Source organism: Perca fluviatilis, chromosome 21, assembly GCF_010015445.1.
Source record: "Perca fluviatilis chromosome 21, GENO_Pfluv_1.0, whole genome shotgun sequence".
In the NCBI taxonomy this organism is placed as follows: Eukaryota; Metazoa; Chordata; class Actinopteri; order Perciformes; family Percidae; genus Perca; species Perca fluviatilis.
The window spans coordinates 8,275,595-8,289,093 of NC_053132.1; the positions used below are offsets into that span (position 1 = coordinate 8,275,595).

Here is a 13,499-nt window from a genome sequence, read left to right on the forward strand (position 1 = left end):
ATCCTGACATAAAAGTTAAATTAAAGAAAAACAAACGTTTTACTTTTTGTACTTCCTCACTTTTTCTAGCACAGTCAGTTTTTACCCAAGATAACTGACTTCAAATTAAAACTTTATATTAACAAATAATCATTTTTTATCTTTGTTTTTCAGGGTCTCCCCTCCCTTTTCAGCACCACCACAACCCTGCGTCTCTCCTGCCGCACCACCAGCACTACTACTTGTCCTTCATGGGCCACAGTCCCTTCCCATTCCCATACCCAGGCGCTCCGGGTTCCCCCGAACCAGGCATCCATCCTCCGCTCACACGTGTAGCTAGTAACCCCTCCTTCCCCACTGTTCCCTCACCAGCCCCCGGTTCCCCAATTCCTCCGAATGAGACCCCAAGCCCTTGCAGCAATGATGGTGCCACCATGTCTCCACCTTCCCATCAGCATCCCAACATGTGGCCCTCCCACACACAGCCCTTGTTTTCCTTAGCAAATGTCATCTCCATGGCCATGAGCATGGCCCAGTCTTTCATCCCTCCTGCAGGCATGCCCACCCAGGGGATGCCCTCCTATCCAGGCTACCACCACCAGCTACCTACTCACATGGCCCCACAGTCAGGTTACCCCTCCATCTACCCACAGCATTACCAGACCTCAGCAGTAGAGGTGCCTTACCCCACAGCGCAGAACGTCTACTATAGCCCTGATACGCCTCTAATGGAAGAAGGCGGTTTTCCTCAGAGCAGTCATCCAAGCTGGATGCATCCTGTTTCTCCACCTTCTATGCCTTCCACTCCTCCACTGGTTCCTCAGGAGCCTTTACAGCAGGCTGGACTATCCAGTCCCCCCAGCCTGACCCAGGAGGACAGTCGCCACAGTTATGTGGCCTCATACTCAGCACAGGTTCCAGCCCAGGCGGAACCCAAATCAGAAGTCTCCAGTTCAAACTCCTTATCTGATCTGTCCTCATCACCCTCAGCGAGCCCAGGAAGCACTGTGAGTCACCTCCAGTCACTTTTTACTCAATGTTTTACTCCGTTAAGATTACTTTAAAATGATGTTGTGTGCATGCAAATTAATGAAATTATTAGTCCATTAATTGATTATTTAACTGACAGAAAATGAATAAACAAATTTAATCATTAATCATTTTTCAGGCCAAAAGGCCAAACATTTACCGATTCCAGTTGCTTAAATGTGAGGATTTGCTCTTTTCCTCTATTTTAAATTATTGTAAATAGAATATTTTGGACTGTTGGTAGGACAGAACAAGCTATTTGAAGATGCCAACTTGGGCTGTTTATTTGATGGATTCATTAAAAACAACTTGGGATGTGGCCGGGTTAGCTCAGTTGGTGGAGCAGGCGCACATATATAGAGGTGTATGCCTCGATGCGGAAGGTCCAGGGTTCGAGTCCGACCTGTGACGATTTTCCTCCATGTCATCCCCCTCTCTCTCCCCTTTCATATGTAGCTGTTCTTTTCATTAAAGGCTGAAATGCCCCAAAAAAATCTTTAAAAAAAAAACTTGGATACACCTATCCACCTTTTCTATTCCAATACCTCAACTCTAAATGCCGATACCAATTACAGTTTTCCCCTTATTCAAAATCTGTGTACTGCACTGTGTCAAACTCATTCGCATCATTTCATTAATTTCAAGCAAGCATTAGGCCAGGGATTTCTGTGTCACTAAAATGGAGTTGGTAATGACTGATAACTCAAACACTGAATTTTAGAAAGACTTTGAATATGGATCGGTCCCATCTGGCCAATACCCAATCGTCTGTAGCACTAATACTAACAATGTTTGTTCTTCCTGTCCAGTTATCATCCTTCAGCACTGCATTGCAACCCACTGTACCTGAGATGAAAACCAGTACCCCAACACCAAAAGCCTCTTCCACTGAATCTGGTAAGAAATACCGGTAACTCTGTGCATGTTTTTCTTATGTTCCTGCAGCAGTTTTTCCTCCGTTTCTGGATCATAAACACCTAATGTGTTGTATGTTACTAGCCAGGGGGCTGGGAGATGACATATACTGCATGATGCTGATGTTTGCCCCCCAAACAAATTCTCACACACACACACACACATGCTTGTGTATACACACAAATGCTACAAAAATGCCACAGCTAAAAGTCACAAGTTTTTTTCCCTCCTGCTCCTTTTTATGATGTATTAAGTACAGTCCGAACAGTCTGTTACGGCCAATTTGACTTTTCATTTTTTTTTTCGGTTCCCTCTCTCTATCCCTCTCTTTCTCTCTCTATCCTTGGTGACATTATCACCTATTAGCGGTGCCTCAGGAGCCATTGCGTAACGTCAAGTCTGGATGTAGTGTTCCATTCAAAACGAGCACAAACGTAGGTGTACTTCTGCCCACTGGCAATGGCCAATCGGTGAGCAGCCACACTCGTTAGAGGCCTCTCCTCCCGTATCCACGCCCGTCAGTGTTTATCCTCTATTTAGAAGCCCACATTCAACAGAGTCTCTCTGTTTCAGAGGGCACAGACCCAAACGCTTGTCAAACGTCTGTCTTTACTGTAAGAAGGACACTTAGTGGGCAAGCTGGGGTACTGCAGGATTTAAAACCCTGTGAGTACGTGCAATGACTCAAACTGTGTGCGTCACTTGTATGTGACAACAGATAAACAACTTCATCACAATTATCAGGTATTATCACTGCCATACATTCAGGCTCTATGCTGCAGAGGATATCCTCCCGTGGTGGAAGATTGGGAAATAAGACACAGTGAAAACACAGTTATACAAATACCCCCATGATTCAGTTTGAATCAAACCCTGATAGTCTAGAAAGAGCTTTGTTCAGAGGACCAATCAGCTCTGATCAGATTATAGAACAGTCACTACTGTTTAGCCAGTGATTGATTGTCTCTCATATAAATTGGCTGTCCAGATGTTACAACTTCTCATTCATGGACACTAGAAGTAAGTATAGGGGGTATTAACTTACTAGAATTACCAATATAATGTTTATATATATATAATGTTTCTTTTTTAAAAGAAGTCCAAGATTAGACGTACATTTAAATACTTAATTAGGTTATTTATATATTTTTGTCTTATAGGAAATAAGTCGAGGTAAATAAAACGAGTGTACAGCATTTAGATTAACACCTTCCCTTCTATATTACAGAAGTTGTGTCTGCCCCAGTCACTGTTGGGCGATTCCAGGTGACACCCAGCATGCACATCCCTGCGCCCGCTGTGCCAGTAGGTGCTGTACCTGCTGCACCGCAGCCAGCAGACAGCGGCAGCACTCTGTCAGAGAGCAGCACAGAGGAGCAGGGGGAGTCTGAGACGAGCCTGGCCACCTCCCTCACCATGTCCCCCCCACACCCACATCCCCACAGCGGGTCGACAGGGGTCGTCCAGGACGTTGACGGGCTGGTGGGATGGGCTGGGAGCACGGAGCAGCAGCAGCAGCAGCAACGGGCCAGAGAAGAAGAGGATGAGGAAGAGGAGGAAGAGGTTATTGGGGAACGACCGAGGACGAGGAAAAGGAGTCGGAGGAGAGCGCACAGCCTGAGCCTGATGGGAACGTCTGCGGACAGCGGACTCTCAGTGACGGCTGCTGAGTTGGAGGGGAGGCTTTGGGACGGAGCGTCAGGCAGCCCGCAGTACAGCAACGCCCTTCACCATCTCTGGACGATGACTTACAACCGCAACGCTCCCTACATAAGCAGCGATGACTCCGACAGTGACGACGCAGAGATGCTGTTAGAGCTTCAGGAACTCCGAGAGAAGTGAGTGACATAGATGCTGTAAACAGTATATTAACACAAACAGAGGGCTTTTTGAAATTGAAAAGAGGGGGGAAAAAAAGGATGAATATTAAGAGTTTTCACCTGGGCTCTAACACTCACATAGACACTTTTTGAAATTACTTTTATGATCTTTGGTAAAACTTTGGACTTCATGTTTTGGTGTAACACAAGATTTAAGTCAAAGATTTGACATTGTGAAGCCATCAAGAAAGTTCTACTCAGTCTTTACGCTGGACGTTTAAGGTACATTCTTCAATTTTAAAACTGAACAACTCTCCTGTATGAACACAAATCTCCATCCAAAGGTTTTCATCAGAATATGAGGTGTTATTCCGATGAGAAAAAGAGCCTGAGGCCTATCAATTAATTTTGCCAGGCTGACAAACGATTATTTGCATTATTGATTCATCTGTTAATTTTTTTTTAATTAAGTCTGCTACATGCCAAAAAATATTGATGCATGTTTATCACAATTCACCAGAGCCCAAGATCGCTGCTTGTTTTGTCCAACAAATAGTCCAAATCCCAAAGATAATCAAATTATAAATACATCAAACAGAGACAAGCAACAAATCCTCACATTGGAGACATTCTGTAAACATTGCTTCACCACTACCATTTAGGCCTTAATTTCCTCAAATCCACATGCCTTCCAAGATTTCCAAGGACTAGAGCTGGGCGAAAAAATCTAATATCACGATATTGTTGACCAAATACCTCAATATCGATATTGCGGCGATATTGTAGGGTTGACAATTGGTGCTTACAAAAAAATATTTCCACAATGCGATTTTTGATAAATAATCATCATTAATGTGTATATAATAACTAAGTGGGTAAAGGCAAATAATAGAAAAGCTAGAACAGTCTGGTAAGTTCAAAAAAATGACATCACTTTACTGTAATGCAGCCATTAAAACCAGGAAAAGACAACACTTGTGACATATCACAATATTACGATATCCAAAATCTAAGACGATATCCAGTCTCATATCACGATATCGATATAATATCGATATATTGCCCAGCCATACCAAGGACTACCTGTTTCCCTGACTTTTCCAAGCAACAGAAGAGAGCCTTCAACCACTTAAATGTATTACATTTTGTCCCTTATCAGACACCTAAAGGAGGTGCAGGCCCTGCAGGCCGCCCAGAAGAGAGAGATTGAGGAGCTGTATGAGAAGACAGGGAAGGCCCCCCCCCCAGGCATCGTCTCTCCTGCTGCTATGCTGTCCAGTCGTCAGCGCCGCCTGTCCAAGGGGAGTGCCTTCCCCTCGTCCCGCAGGAACAGCCTGCAGCGCTTGGACATGTTGCCAATCCCAGGTAAGCAAGCCTATCCCCACATTTATTGCCTGGAATCTATGTGACAACCTTATGTCTAATTGGGTTATAAAACGCATGTTTTTGTTTTGCTAGGTATCATAAGGAGAAACTCCCTTGGAGGCAGCAGCAGCAGCAGCTCCCAGGATAAACAAAGTAAAGGGGTCACCTTTGCCACTGACATTAGTAGAAAAGTGAGTGAATATGTTTTTACAAACTTCATATTACTATTATTTACTTGTTAAACTTAAAAAAAAAAAAAATACGTTGTTCTTACTTTATGTATTTATTTTCTTCTCGTTTTCCTAGTAAGAAACTCTCAGCCAAGCACGCTGTATATCTGGACTACCTCATCTGAAGTGTAACTGCAGTGGTCAAACCCGTCCCGTAGGCGGATCGCTTTAACACTTTCCACTGGCACACCGATCAGCAAACTGCTTCCCTCTGCCAGTGGTCATTTACCTCAACGTATATATGTATATATAAACTTTGATCAATAAAGCTGGATTTACACAGGAACTGTAACATCCAGCTTTCAGCCCTCTGTCAGATCTGGTGAATTTGTTGCAGCGGAAGAACAAAAACACCTTCCAATCTGGTTCATGTTAAAAATGACATGTTCAATATTGCTCTTTTGTAAATAAGAATAAACGGTTCAGAATGAATCAACTTTAGTCCAGGCAGCCGATACACGTAATTCTGCAAAACAGGTTTCTTTAGATGTTTTTTTTTTTTCTTCTGAGCAAGCTTGTTAGCATTAATGCAGTCAAAGTGCTGGTACAAAGTGCTGCACAGTCATAGTCTTTTGAGCTCCGGTGGCACTTTACTATGACTTTGAACCAGAGTGAAGATCCTGTTCCTGTTTTCTGCATGTCTGATTCACTGCCGTTAATTTATCTGAGCACAGTAATGTGAACCACCGCGAAGGTCTGACATATTTACTGACCGTTGTTGTACACAAACAACAACTTATGGGATAATCTTGCAACTTATTGGCTGTAGTTTTTTAATGTTTGAGCACCTGCTGACTGCACAGTGAATACACTCACATTATTGCCTTCCAGGTGTCTGACCAGAACAGTCTAGATGCATTGCACAGTTTCATTTATTCAAGAACGTATTTTGTTGTAGTACTGGTTTCTTTAGTGATTGGATGACCTACATTCTCTAGGCTCAGCCCTGAGAAGTTAAACTGCAGTCCTGACATTTTTAGATGTAGTGAAAATGACTTTTCATTGTAGAGAGGTACAATAAGGAGATATCAGTTCTATAAATGCATACATATGAAGAGGTTAATGCTTCAGAAATGTTGGCATGTAGCTACAAAAGAAAGAAAATCTGTTTTTCCAAAGTATTAAATGGGAAAAGGTTTGGTTAAATGTGCAGAAGACTTCACATCACACAATTTTCAAATACTATAGCTGGTTTATATTAAAAATGATTTTTTTCTTTGCATTGATTAGATGTGAAAAATCCACTTAGGTTTTAGACTACTGGCTCTTTCCTGTTGATTGTACATGTGTATATAGTGTAAGTGCATTTATAGATCATGTTTACAAGTTACAAGGAAACTAAACATGTCAGCAACCTTTATTCTTGCTCAAGCAAAAATCACATTTGTCGCTTGTTCCGTAGATCAAGCACCTTGTGCACTTTAGTAACATCTTCTTTTGTTCTCACTCATTTTGACACATTTGTGGATAAAACTGTGTTCACTCAAGGAAGAGCCAAATCATTTTTTTTCCATGAGGGAGGTAGAGAATATTCTCCAGTTTAGGTTTGATCATAGTAATGACGATCTACTGTCCCAAAGTTTAAAATAATTAGTACATTGTGAGATTTGGAGAAATCAGTCCAAGCTGTGAATGTTTAGCTGATGCCTTATAAAATATTCACACTACACACACTGAATTTTCTGGCAGTGAAACTCCTGTAAGATTTTCCAAAGTTCATAATATATTCAAATAATTTTGAATGTAGATATATAATTGTGTTGCTTTCTGAAGCTGCTGCTGTCCTGCCATGCTGAATCTGTGCCTTTCCTGTACAATGTCTTATTTTATATTTTTACTCTCAAGATTCAGTGGCTAGATGACTATATCAAATTTTGACAAAAATAAATGCAGTTGTAAATACCACGGCTTTTATGTCATCTTTACTACTGTCTTTGTATCATGCATAAATAGTTCCACAGACATGATTGTTTAAAAAAAATCAAATACATTAGATTTTTATTTTACAAATTATCACTTTTTTGACATAAATATGTTTCAACAGGTTAATCCGTGTTTCATTTCAGCAGTGTCACTGGCATTTCTTTGCTGTTAAAGGCCACTGTAGATTCAACATCATTAGCTGATTGAAATTTAGTACATGTCCCTTGAACATCACTTGATCAGGCCTGAAAACCTGTTAGGTAAGGGTTGTAATTACTCTACAGTCTGGCCTTCTGGGTAGCATGGAAGGTCAGTGGATTAGTCCTTTCCACTGACAGGCAAACTTAATCAAAATCAAGACACGTCTAGTTATAAGTCAGCAGCAGAACCTCACAATTAACCTTCACAATCAAGACAATACAAAGTCCACCGCTTTCTCAACATGAAAAAAACAGTGGCCTGCCATTGAATATAAATCAGTGGAATCAGTGTCCACGTAAGTCCCTTCTCAGACAGTTAAGCGCAGGACAGACACGCAGTCTAAAAACAGGGCGACACATGTGTCTCAGTTGGCACCGGTCTTTGGTCCCTGCAGTCTTGCACGCTTGGCCTCTTCATCAATTTCATCCATGATCTTCTCCTGGGAGACGGAGTAAAATGTGTAGCCGTCTAGTAAGGGAGCAAGTGGTCAAGGAAAGTATTTGACAGCAAGAAGAAAAGCATAAAACATAACATCACAAAGAGAGACGCAAGCACTTTATCAGTCAGGTGTTTATCCAATTGCTTGGAGACGGAGGAGATTTAGCTGTCTGTGTGAAGACCTTAATGTTGTCTTTATTCATTATTAAAACACCAAAAATTCCTATCTTTTTTGGGAAATCTTATACACTCAGTTGCCAGATTATTAGGTACACCTAGCTAAAACTAACGCAGTCTAATTCAACCTTCCTGCAATAGTTCCTGAGTCCATGAAGGTCGTAATGTTCAATTTTGTTTAAACGGTTAAAAAAATAAAGTGTTAATTCATCTCTACGGTCATTTTGGGAGCTGCGGTGCAGTTTAATTGTGTTGCGTTTTATGGGAGGGGTTTCTAAAATTTAGTCTACCTCTATATAAATTGTGTAAATGTGGAAGCCCACCTGACTTTTCCAGACAAACATGTGCTTCAAAGAGTATGAGACTCCAGAAAAAAAAAAAATCTTGACATTTCAGTTTAAAAACAAGACAAGTGGGCATTCACTGGGACAGCTAAATGTTATCTTAAGTTTGCAACATCTGCTATCACAAATACCAACTGACGCATAGGGGAGCAGGTTGATGCAACACCAGGAAGCAATCAGGCAGGTACTGTATACTTTACCTCATTAAAATACCTTACAACTAACAGTCAATAAAGTTTCAAACTCAACATGCAGTAAGAACCTACCGCTGGTTGTATCATCTAACCTGAGTAACTTTAGCATGCTAAGCTAACGTTACATAGTTCACCTTGTGGTTGGTGTGCTTGGCAAGGATACAAATTCCCATAACGATTGCTCCAATGGCGAGGCCCGTCACAACGTTTCGTGTCCGCAGCTTCTGGGTTTTCTTCTTCCACTGTTCGAGCTCTACCTGCCGGATGAAATGCATCTGTTCACGAGAAAGACCATCTTTCATCGGGTCTATCCTGGTCGCAACGCGAGCACCGGACTCCTTCGGCGTCTGGTCGGCCATGTCTGCAGTCAGTGAGGGTTGTTGGGTTGTTTCACAACAGTGGCACGAGCAGCCGTTATTCAAATGATCTACGGTGAGCTGGAGGCGTCTATTTACGCTGTGAGTAGCCCATCAGCATGTTATGAAATCTGCGCTGAGCGCCACCAAGTATGCATAGACATATGAAAAACTGTGCAACATCCAAATGAGCCCCAACGGCAGCTATGGTTCCTACCTGTGGTTCCTACAAGGAGACGTTGGATTGTCCTTGTGTAAAAAACGAGGGAACAGCGCCATCTTCTGGAAACGATTTATTTATTTTGGTTTTCCAATTTCCTAATTATAGACTTCGTTGTTTGTAAACGTAGCTAGATGTAACGTTTTGTGCTTTAAGGAAGACCACCGTTACTCAGTGTAAATGGCGAAAAGTTTCTTTTGTGCGCCGAGCCCAAGTATAAGTTTCAAGTTTCGAGAAGCCTCTTTTGACCTACTCACAGATTGTCTTGTCAATCTCAACAAAAGAAACAAAGATAACCTCAACAGTTTATCCAAATGTAGCGGAAACTTCAAAGATAAAAGACTAATGGGTAAGTAACGTTAACGTTACCATAGAGACATCATTTGTCTTTACAATTTCTATAATAATAATAATAATAATAATAATAATAATAATAATAATAATAATATAAATGTAACGTTAGCCTAATAATTTTAGCTTGCTAACAAATTTTAATGGAATAATGACATGTGACCATAGACTATATAATACACAGTGCATGTGACATTTTGCCCGTTTTAAATGCGAATCATTCCAAACGTCAGATTTTCACCTGGGTTTCATTAATAACCGTTATTTGGAGAAACAATGCATTTTTCTTCTTCTTTTTTTTTTACCGAGGTAGCTAGCTAAGTTAACATTATCTCTCAAATTCAATTTTCTCAAATTTCTCTATAGGGCATCCAGGTGATTTAAGCCATCTATTGTGTTATGTGCAACTTAGAGTTTCTTAAATTTCACACAGCTGTGACAATTAGTGTGACCTCCACATTGCAGAATGCTTATTTCCCCTCCTAATTAATGCTTTCACAGCTATATTCTCCATATAGCCTACTTTACTACTACAGTCGTTTCAACTATAATATATATTATGTTATGGTTGCTAATATATTTACAATTACTGTATATAAACGAGGTTTTTGTAGACCTACAGTACTATATGTAAACTGTAATTATTGCAACTGTAGGGGGCAGACCAGGTGCAGACTCATTCTGCAGTAATGTTAATACATTTGTCAGCAGTTGAGATTGACTAACCTGTACAGGACTATACTTCACTGTACACTGTCATCAAGTCTTTCATACACCTGGAATTGTGAGCCCTGTTATTATGGAGGCCACTTTTTAATACAAAGTCCTCCAGGTAGCACAGTCTCCCCGCTGCCAGCAGCACCTTAGGAGTAGCAGATGAAAAGAAGTGTTAATTACAACCATATGCTTCTTTGTATGTTCACATAACCGCTAAATACATTTTATCTAAATACATTTTATCTAAATAAATTCATGGAGGATACTTCGTTTCTGTCTGTTTCTTTAACGTGTTTCTCAGTGGCTGTGCTGGCTTACTACTAACCTGCTAATCTCACAGATTTTTACATTTCTTTCCAACTGACTGGTCAATGGAAAAACTGGCCAGTCACAATATACAATTTAGCTAATGTTAGCTGCTGGGTGGTGTCGAGAACCTAGCATGGTTGTGATTCATGGTTGTTAAATATAATCATTTTATGGCTCCCAACTGTTTTCACCCAAAAAAAGGTATGAAGGAAAGATAATCTGAATTTCAAATATTCTTCCATTACAATGACTCAATTACCTTTTTCCTGTCTTTCTGGACTGATGTGTTATTTTAGCTCATCATCTAGAGGATGATTTGTATCTTGACAAATGATGCAAAATATTTATAATTTTTCATTTCTGTGTATTTCATCTATTTGTCCAATTAGCATCACTGCAAATAGCTCATGAATAACCCATACAATCTGGAGAATAATGACTCATATTTTTGTGATCTTATTTTACAGAACTACATGATCTCTCCCTGTACATATATTGGCTCTATTTTAATACATTTTAGCATGCTGAGTTCACTTAAAATAGGAAGATTTTTATGTTTTGTTCAGTGTTCCCCTGCCTCCCTCTCTGGTTTTACTTAGAATACATCTTCCTGATGACTAAAAAACTAAGACTTGATCCGCTGGCTGGATACCATGCCGTTGAATTACTTCAAAGGTAAGAAGGAGTTTTTTTTTGCTTTGACCCACCACACCTCTTATTATATTTGTTTAGCCCATAGAAATGAAATGTGGTTATATGGTTTAGCCTCTATGTGAATAATTATCTCCCCCAGGTTCATGGTCAAGCACCTCACAGATTTGTTGACCACACCCACACCTCAGGGTGCAGCGGCTGATCAACCAGAAAGTTACGAGGATGCTGTGTTTGACAAGCTCAAAGAGAAATTCCCCCTCATCGTCTTCTCCTGCGTGCAACTTGCAAGCAAACTGTTTTTACACAGTCAGGTAAGTTCGGCGATTCCTACGATTACTAACTTTCAGTACCCTGTGATTAGAAACAACACAAATCTATAATTCTCCAAACACGTTCTAGATAATCGACAACAACACTGCTGTACGCTTTCTGCATTCAGTGGGCCACAGTGTTTCCAAGCAGACTGTGCTGGAATCAGAGCTGATGGTCTTAAAAGGGCTTGAATACAGACTAAATGCTCCTAACCCACTGACATATGTGGAAATCCTTCTGGAGGTGCTTGGTAAGATATATTTAAACAACTTATGTGAAGTATTAGGATGTAACACAAATTCTGTGGATATAATCAAAACAAGTCATATCCATTGAACAGCTGTACTGACTTTAAAAGAGGTGACTAAACTTTCATAGGACACAATGAGCCATCCATCCCTGTGGAGCAACTGTATGAACTGTCCCACCATGTCCTCCAGTTTGTCAGCCTACAGAGGACTGCCATCTACGGCTCCTTGTTAGAGACCACCACTCAGTGTGTCAACCCATCCAGAGAACAGAGGTATTACATTTCCCATTTCCCTTTAAGCCCCATTCTCTGATTATTTGGAACAGGTGCTTACTGTCATGGTAGAGTGGGAAAGCTGCAGGACTGGCAGTTGAGTAAACTACGACCAGCTGAGAACTGTCTGTTGTTTTGGTTTCAATTTTTACCATTGTGTTAGACATGTCTTGCCCCCCGCAACGCAGAGCTGTTAAATTATAACAGTATGGCGGTAGGTTATTACACATGCAATAACTGATTTTCTGGCCACTTAGAGGCAGCAGAAACAAGCTGTGAACACAACACTGGCACCTTTCAAGTTGAAATGGTGAACTTTGCAAAAGGTTGCCAAAAAGTCTAATATTGACTCTCCTTTTAGCTCTGTTGTGGTTTCCACTAACCCTGAGGGAAGTATCTGGCTCTTTAGCTACTAAATGCTCCACTATGTCCACCAGCTAGTGACTGACTTTGTCCGTCTACCGTTTGGCGCTGGGCAGGTAGTGCACAGAGGGTTTTTAGAGAGTTTTAGCTCAAAGCAGCTGTCTGCTAAAGCAACGTTATATGAGCGGTGAAGGTGCACCAAAACAATGAAAGATGTTATAAAGCTGCCCGAGTCGGGTGAGGACTCTGTTGTTTCCTCACTACCAGGGCTAGCTTTTTTCATTACACGTAGTCATTTGATCCATTGTTAACATAACAATATTGATTTTAGCAGCTTTACTACTGAATGAACCCTCTATAAACAGAGAGAAGTTTGTGACAGTGACTGAAGACTGCATGCTTCTTGGTGTTGGTGTCATCGCCGTGGCTACATTCATCCTCTGTGTCAGAACATTGGAACAGGTAAAACACTTCATTTCATAAGTAATAAAAACTTAATTGCATTCACAATATTATTTGTTTTCAGTGTTTAAAATGTCAAAATTGTGGACGTTATATGCAGCCATATCAAAGCATATAAAGTCATCTACCGCATTAAAGTTTACTAATGTTAGTATGTACTTAATCTGTTAAATACAGTCCATACAAACTGTTTTGTTGATGTAGGCTTACTTTGAATACTTTGAATGCATTGCAGGTTGTGGGAGAACTGAGCCACATCACAGGAATCTCAGCGAGAAGCATCAGCGATTTCGCTAATGTGACATTGATGCACGTTGTTGAAACCAGTTCCTCTGTAACACCAACTTGAGTCTCGATAACACTCATTCACTGAATCCTGCTTTATACTTTCAGTGTTTACGTTGTGTATTATGTTAGTGCAGAACATGGACCTAAATCAGCTGATTGGATTGAGACAAAGCAACATCTGTGTACTGAAATATCTCACGTAATGAAAGAATAAATCACTTATGAACACTTGATGCAAAATGTAATAATAAATATTGTATTAAACAATATCTCAATCCTAATAAAGTGTACATCTCCACTGCTTTTACATTTCCTGTGCCACATTGATC

At 40.6% G+C, this 13,499-nt stretch overlaps 3 protein-coding genes across 7 annotated transcripts in view; 2 read left to right on the forward strand and 1 right to left on the reverse strand.

Annotated features, from left to right (window-relative positions):
* wnk4a (WNK lysine deficient protein kinase 4a) overlaps positions 1-7,243 on the forward strand; it is a 46,597-nt gene extending 39,354 nt beyond the window's left edge. For 3 of the 4 annotated variants that reach the window (XM_039788529.1, XM_039788531.1, XM_039788530.1), the window contains exons 16-21: positions 154-986; positions 1,818-1,905; positions 3,152-3,761; positions 4,903-5,108; positions 5,202-5,299; positions 5,415-7,243. In XM_039788529.1, coding sequence (XP_039644463.1) covers positions 154-986; positions 1,818-1,905; positions 3,152-3,761; positions 4,903-5,108; positions 5,202-5,299; positions 5,415-5,417 — 1,838 coding nt within the window. In that variant the 3' untranslated portion in view covers positions 5,418-7,243. Of the gene's footprint in view, positions 1-153; positions 987-1,817; positions 1,906-2,289; positions 2,358-3,151; positions 3,762-4,902; positions 5,109-5,201; positions 5,300-5,414 lie in introns of those variants that run through there. The other variant, XM_039788532.1, reaches the window with a different exon arrangement.
* On the reverse strand, positions 7,244-9,113 carry LOC120551255 (cytochrome c oxidase assembly factor 3 homolog, mitochondrial). The gene is made up of 2 exons (XM_039788536.1): positions 8,779-9,113; positions 7,244-7,930 (listed from the first exon to the last, which is right to left on the reverse strand). The coding sequence occupies exons 1-2, from the start codon at positions 8,972-8,974 to the stop codon at positions 7,827-7,829; spliced, it is 300 nt and encodes a 99-aa protein (XP_039644470.1). The 5' UTR covers positions 8,975-9,113; the 3' UTR covers positions 7,244-7,826.
* cntd1 (cyclin N-terminal domain containing 1) lies at positions 8,501-13,477 on the forward strand. 2 transcript variants are annotated; one of them, XM_039788535.1, is made up of 7 exons: positions 8,501-8,605; positions 11,168-11,243; positions 11,362-11,533; positions 11,622-11,784; positions 11,913-12,057; positions 12,786-12,882; positions 13,118-13,477. In XM_039788535.1, the coding sequence occupies exons 2-7, from the start codon at positions 11,182-11,184 to the stop codon at positions 13,229-13,231; spliced, it is 753 nt and encodes a 250-aa protein (XP_039644469.1). In that variant the 5' UTR covers positions 8,501-8,605; positions 11,168-11,181; the 3' UTR covers positions 13,232-13,477. The 2 variants fall into 2 exon arrangements, with proteins under 2 accessions (XP_039644469.1, XP_039644468.1); XM_039788534.1 differs by lacking the exon at positions 8,501-8,605 and adding an exon at positions 9,169-9,540.
* Positions 13,478-13,499: the final 22 nt, after the last annotated feature.

Excerpts from the sequence above, each read along its gene's own strand:
- LOC120551255 (XM_039788536.1), bottom strand. The coding sequence starts at position 8,974 with ATGGCCGACCAGACGCCGAAGGAGTCCGGTGCTCGCGTTGCGACCAGG. Across the intron at positions 7,931-8,778 it reads AGCAATCGTTATGGGAATTT|ACGGCTACACATTTTACTCC; the intron begins GTATCCTTGCCA and ends CTCCCTTACTAG.
- cntd1 (XM_039788534.1), top strand. The coding sequence starts at position 9,372 with ATGGCGAAAAGTTTCTTTTGTGCGCCGAGCCCAAGTATAAGTTTCAAG. Across the intron at positions 11,785-11,912 it reads AATCCTTCTGGAGGTGCTTG|GACACAATGAGCCATCCATC; the intron begins GTAAGATATATT and ends AAACTTTCATAG. Across the intron at positions 12,883-13,117 it reads GTGTCAGAACATTGGAACAG|GTTGTGGGAGAACTGAGCCA; the intron begins GTAAAACACTTC and ends AATGCATTGCAG.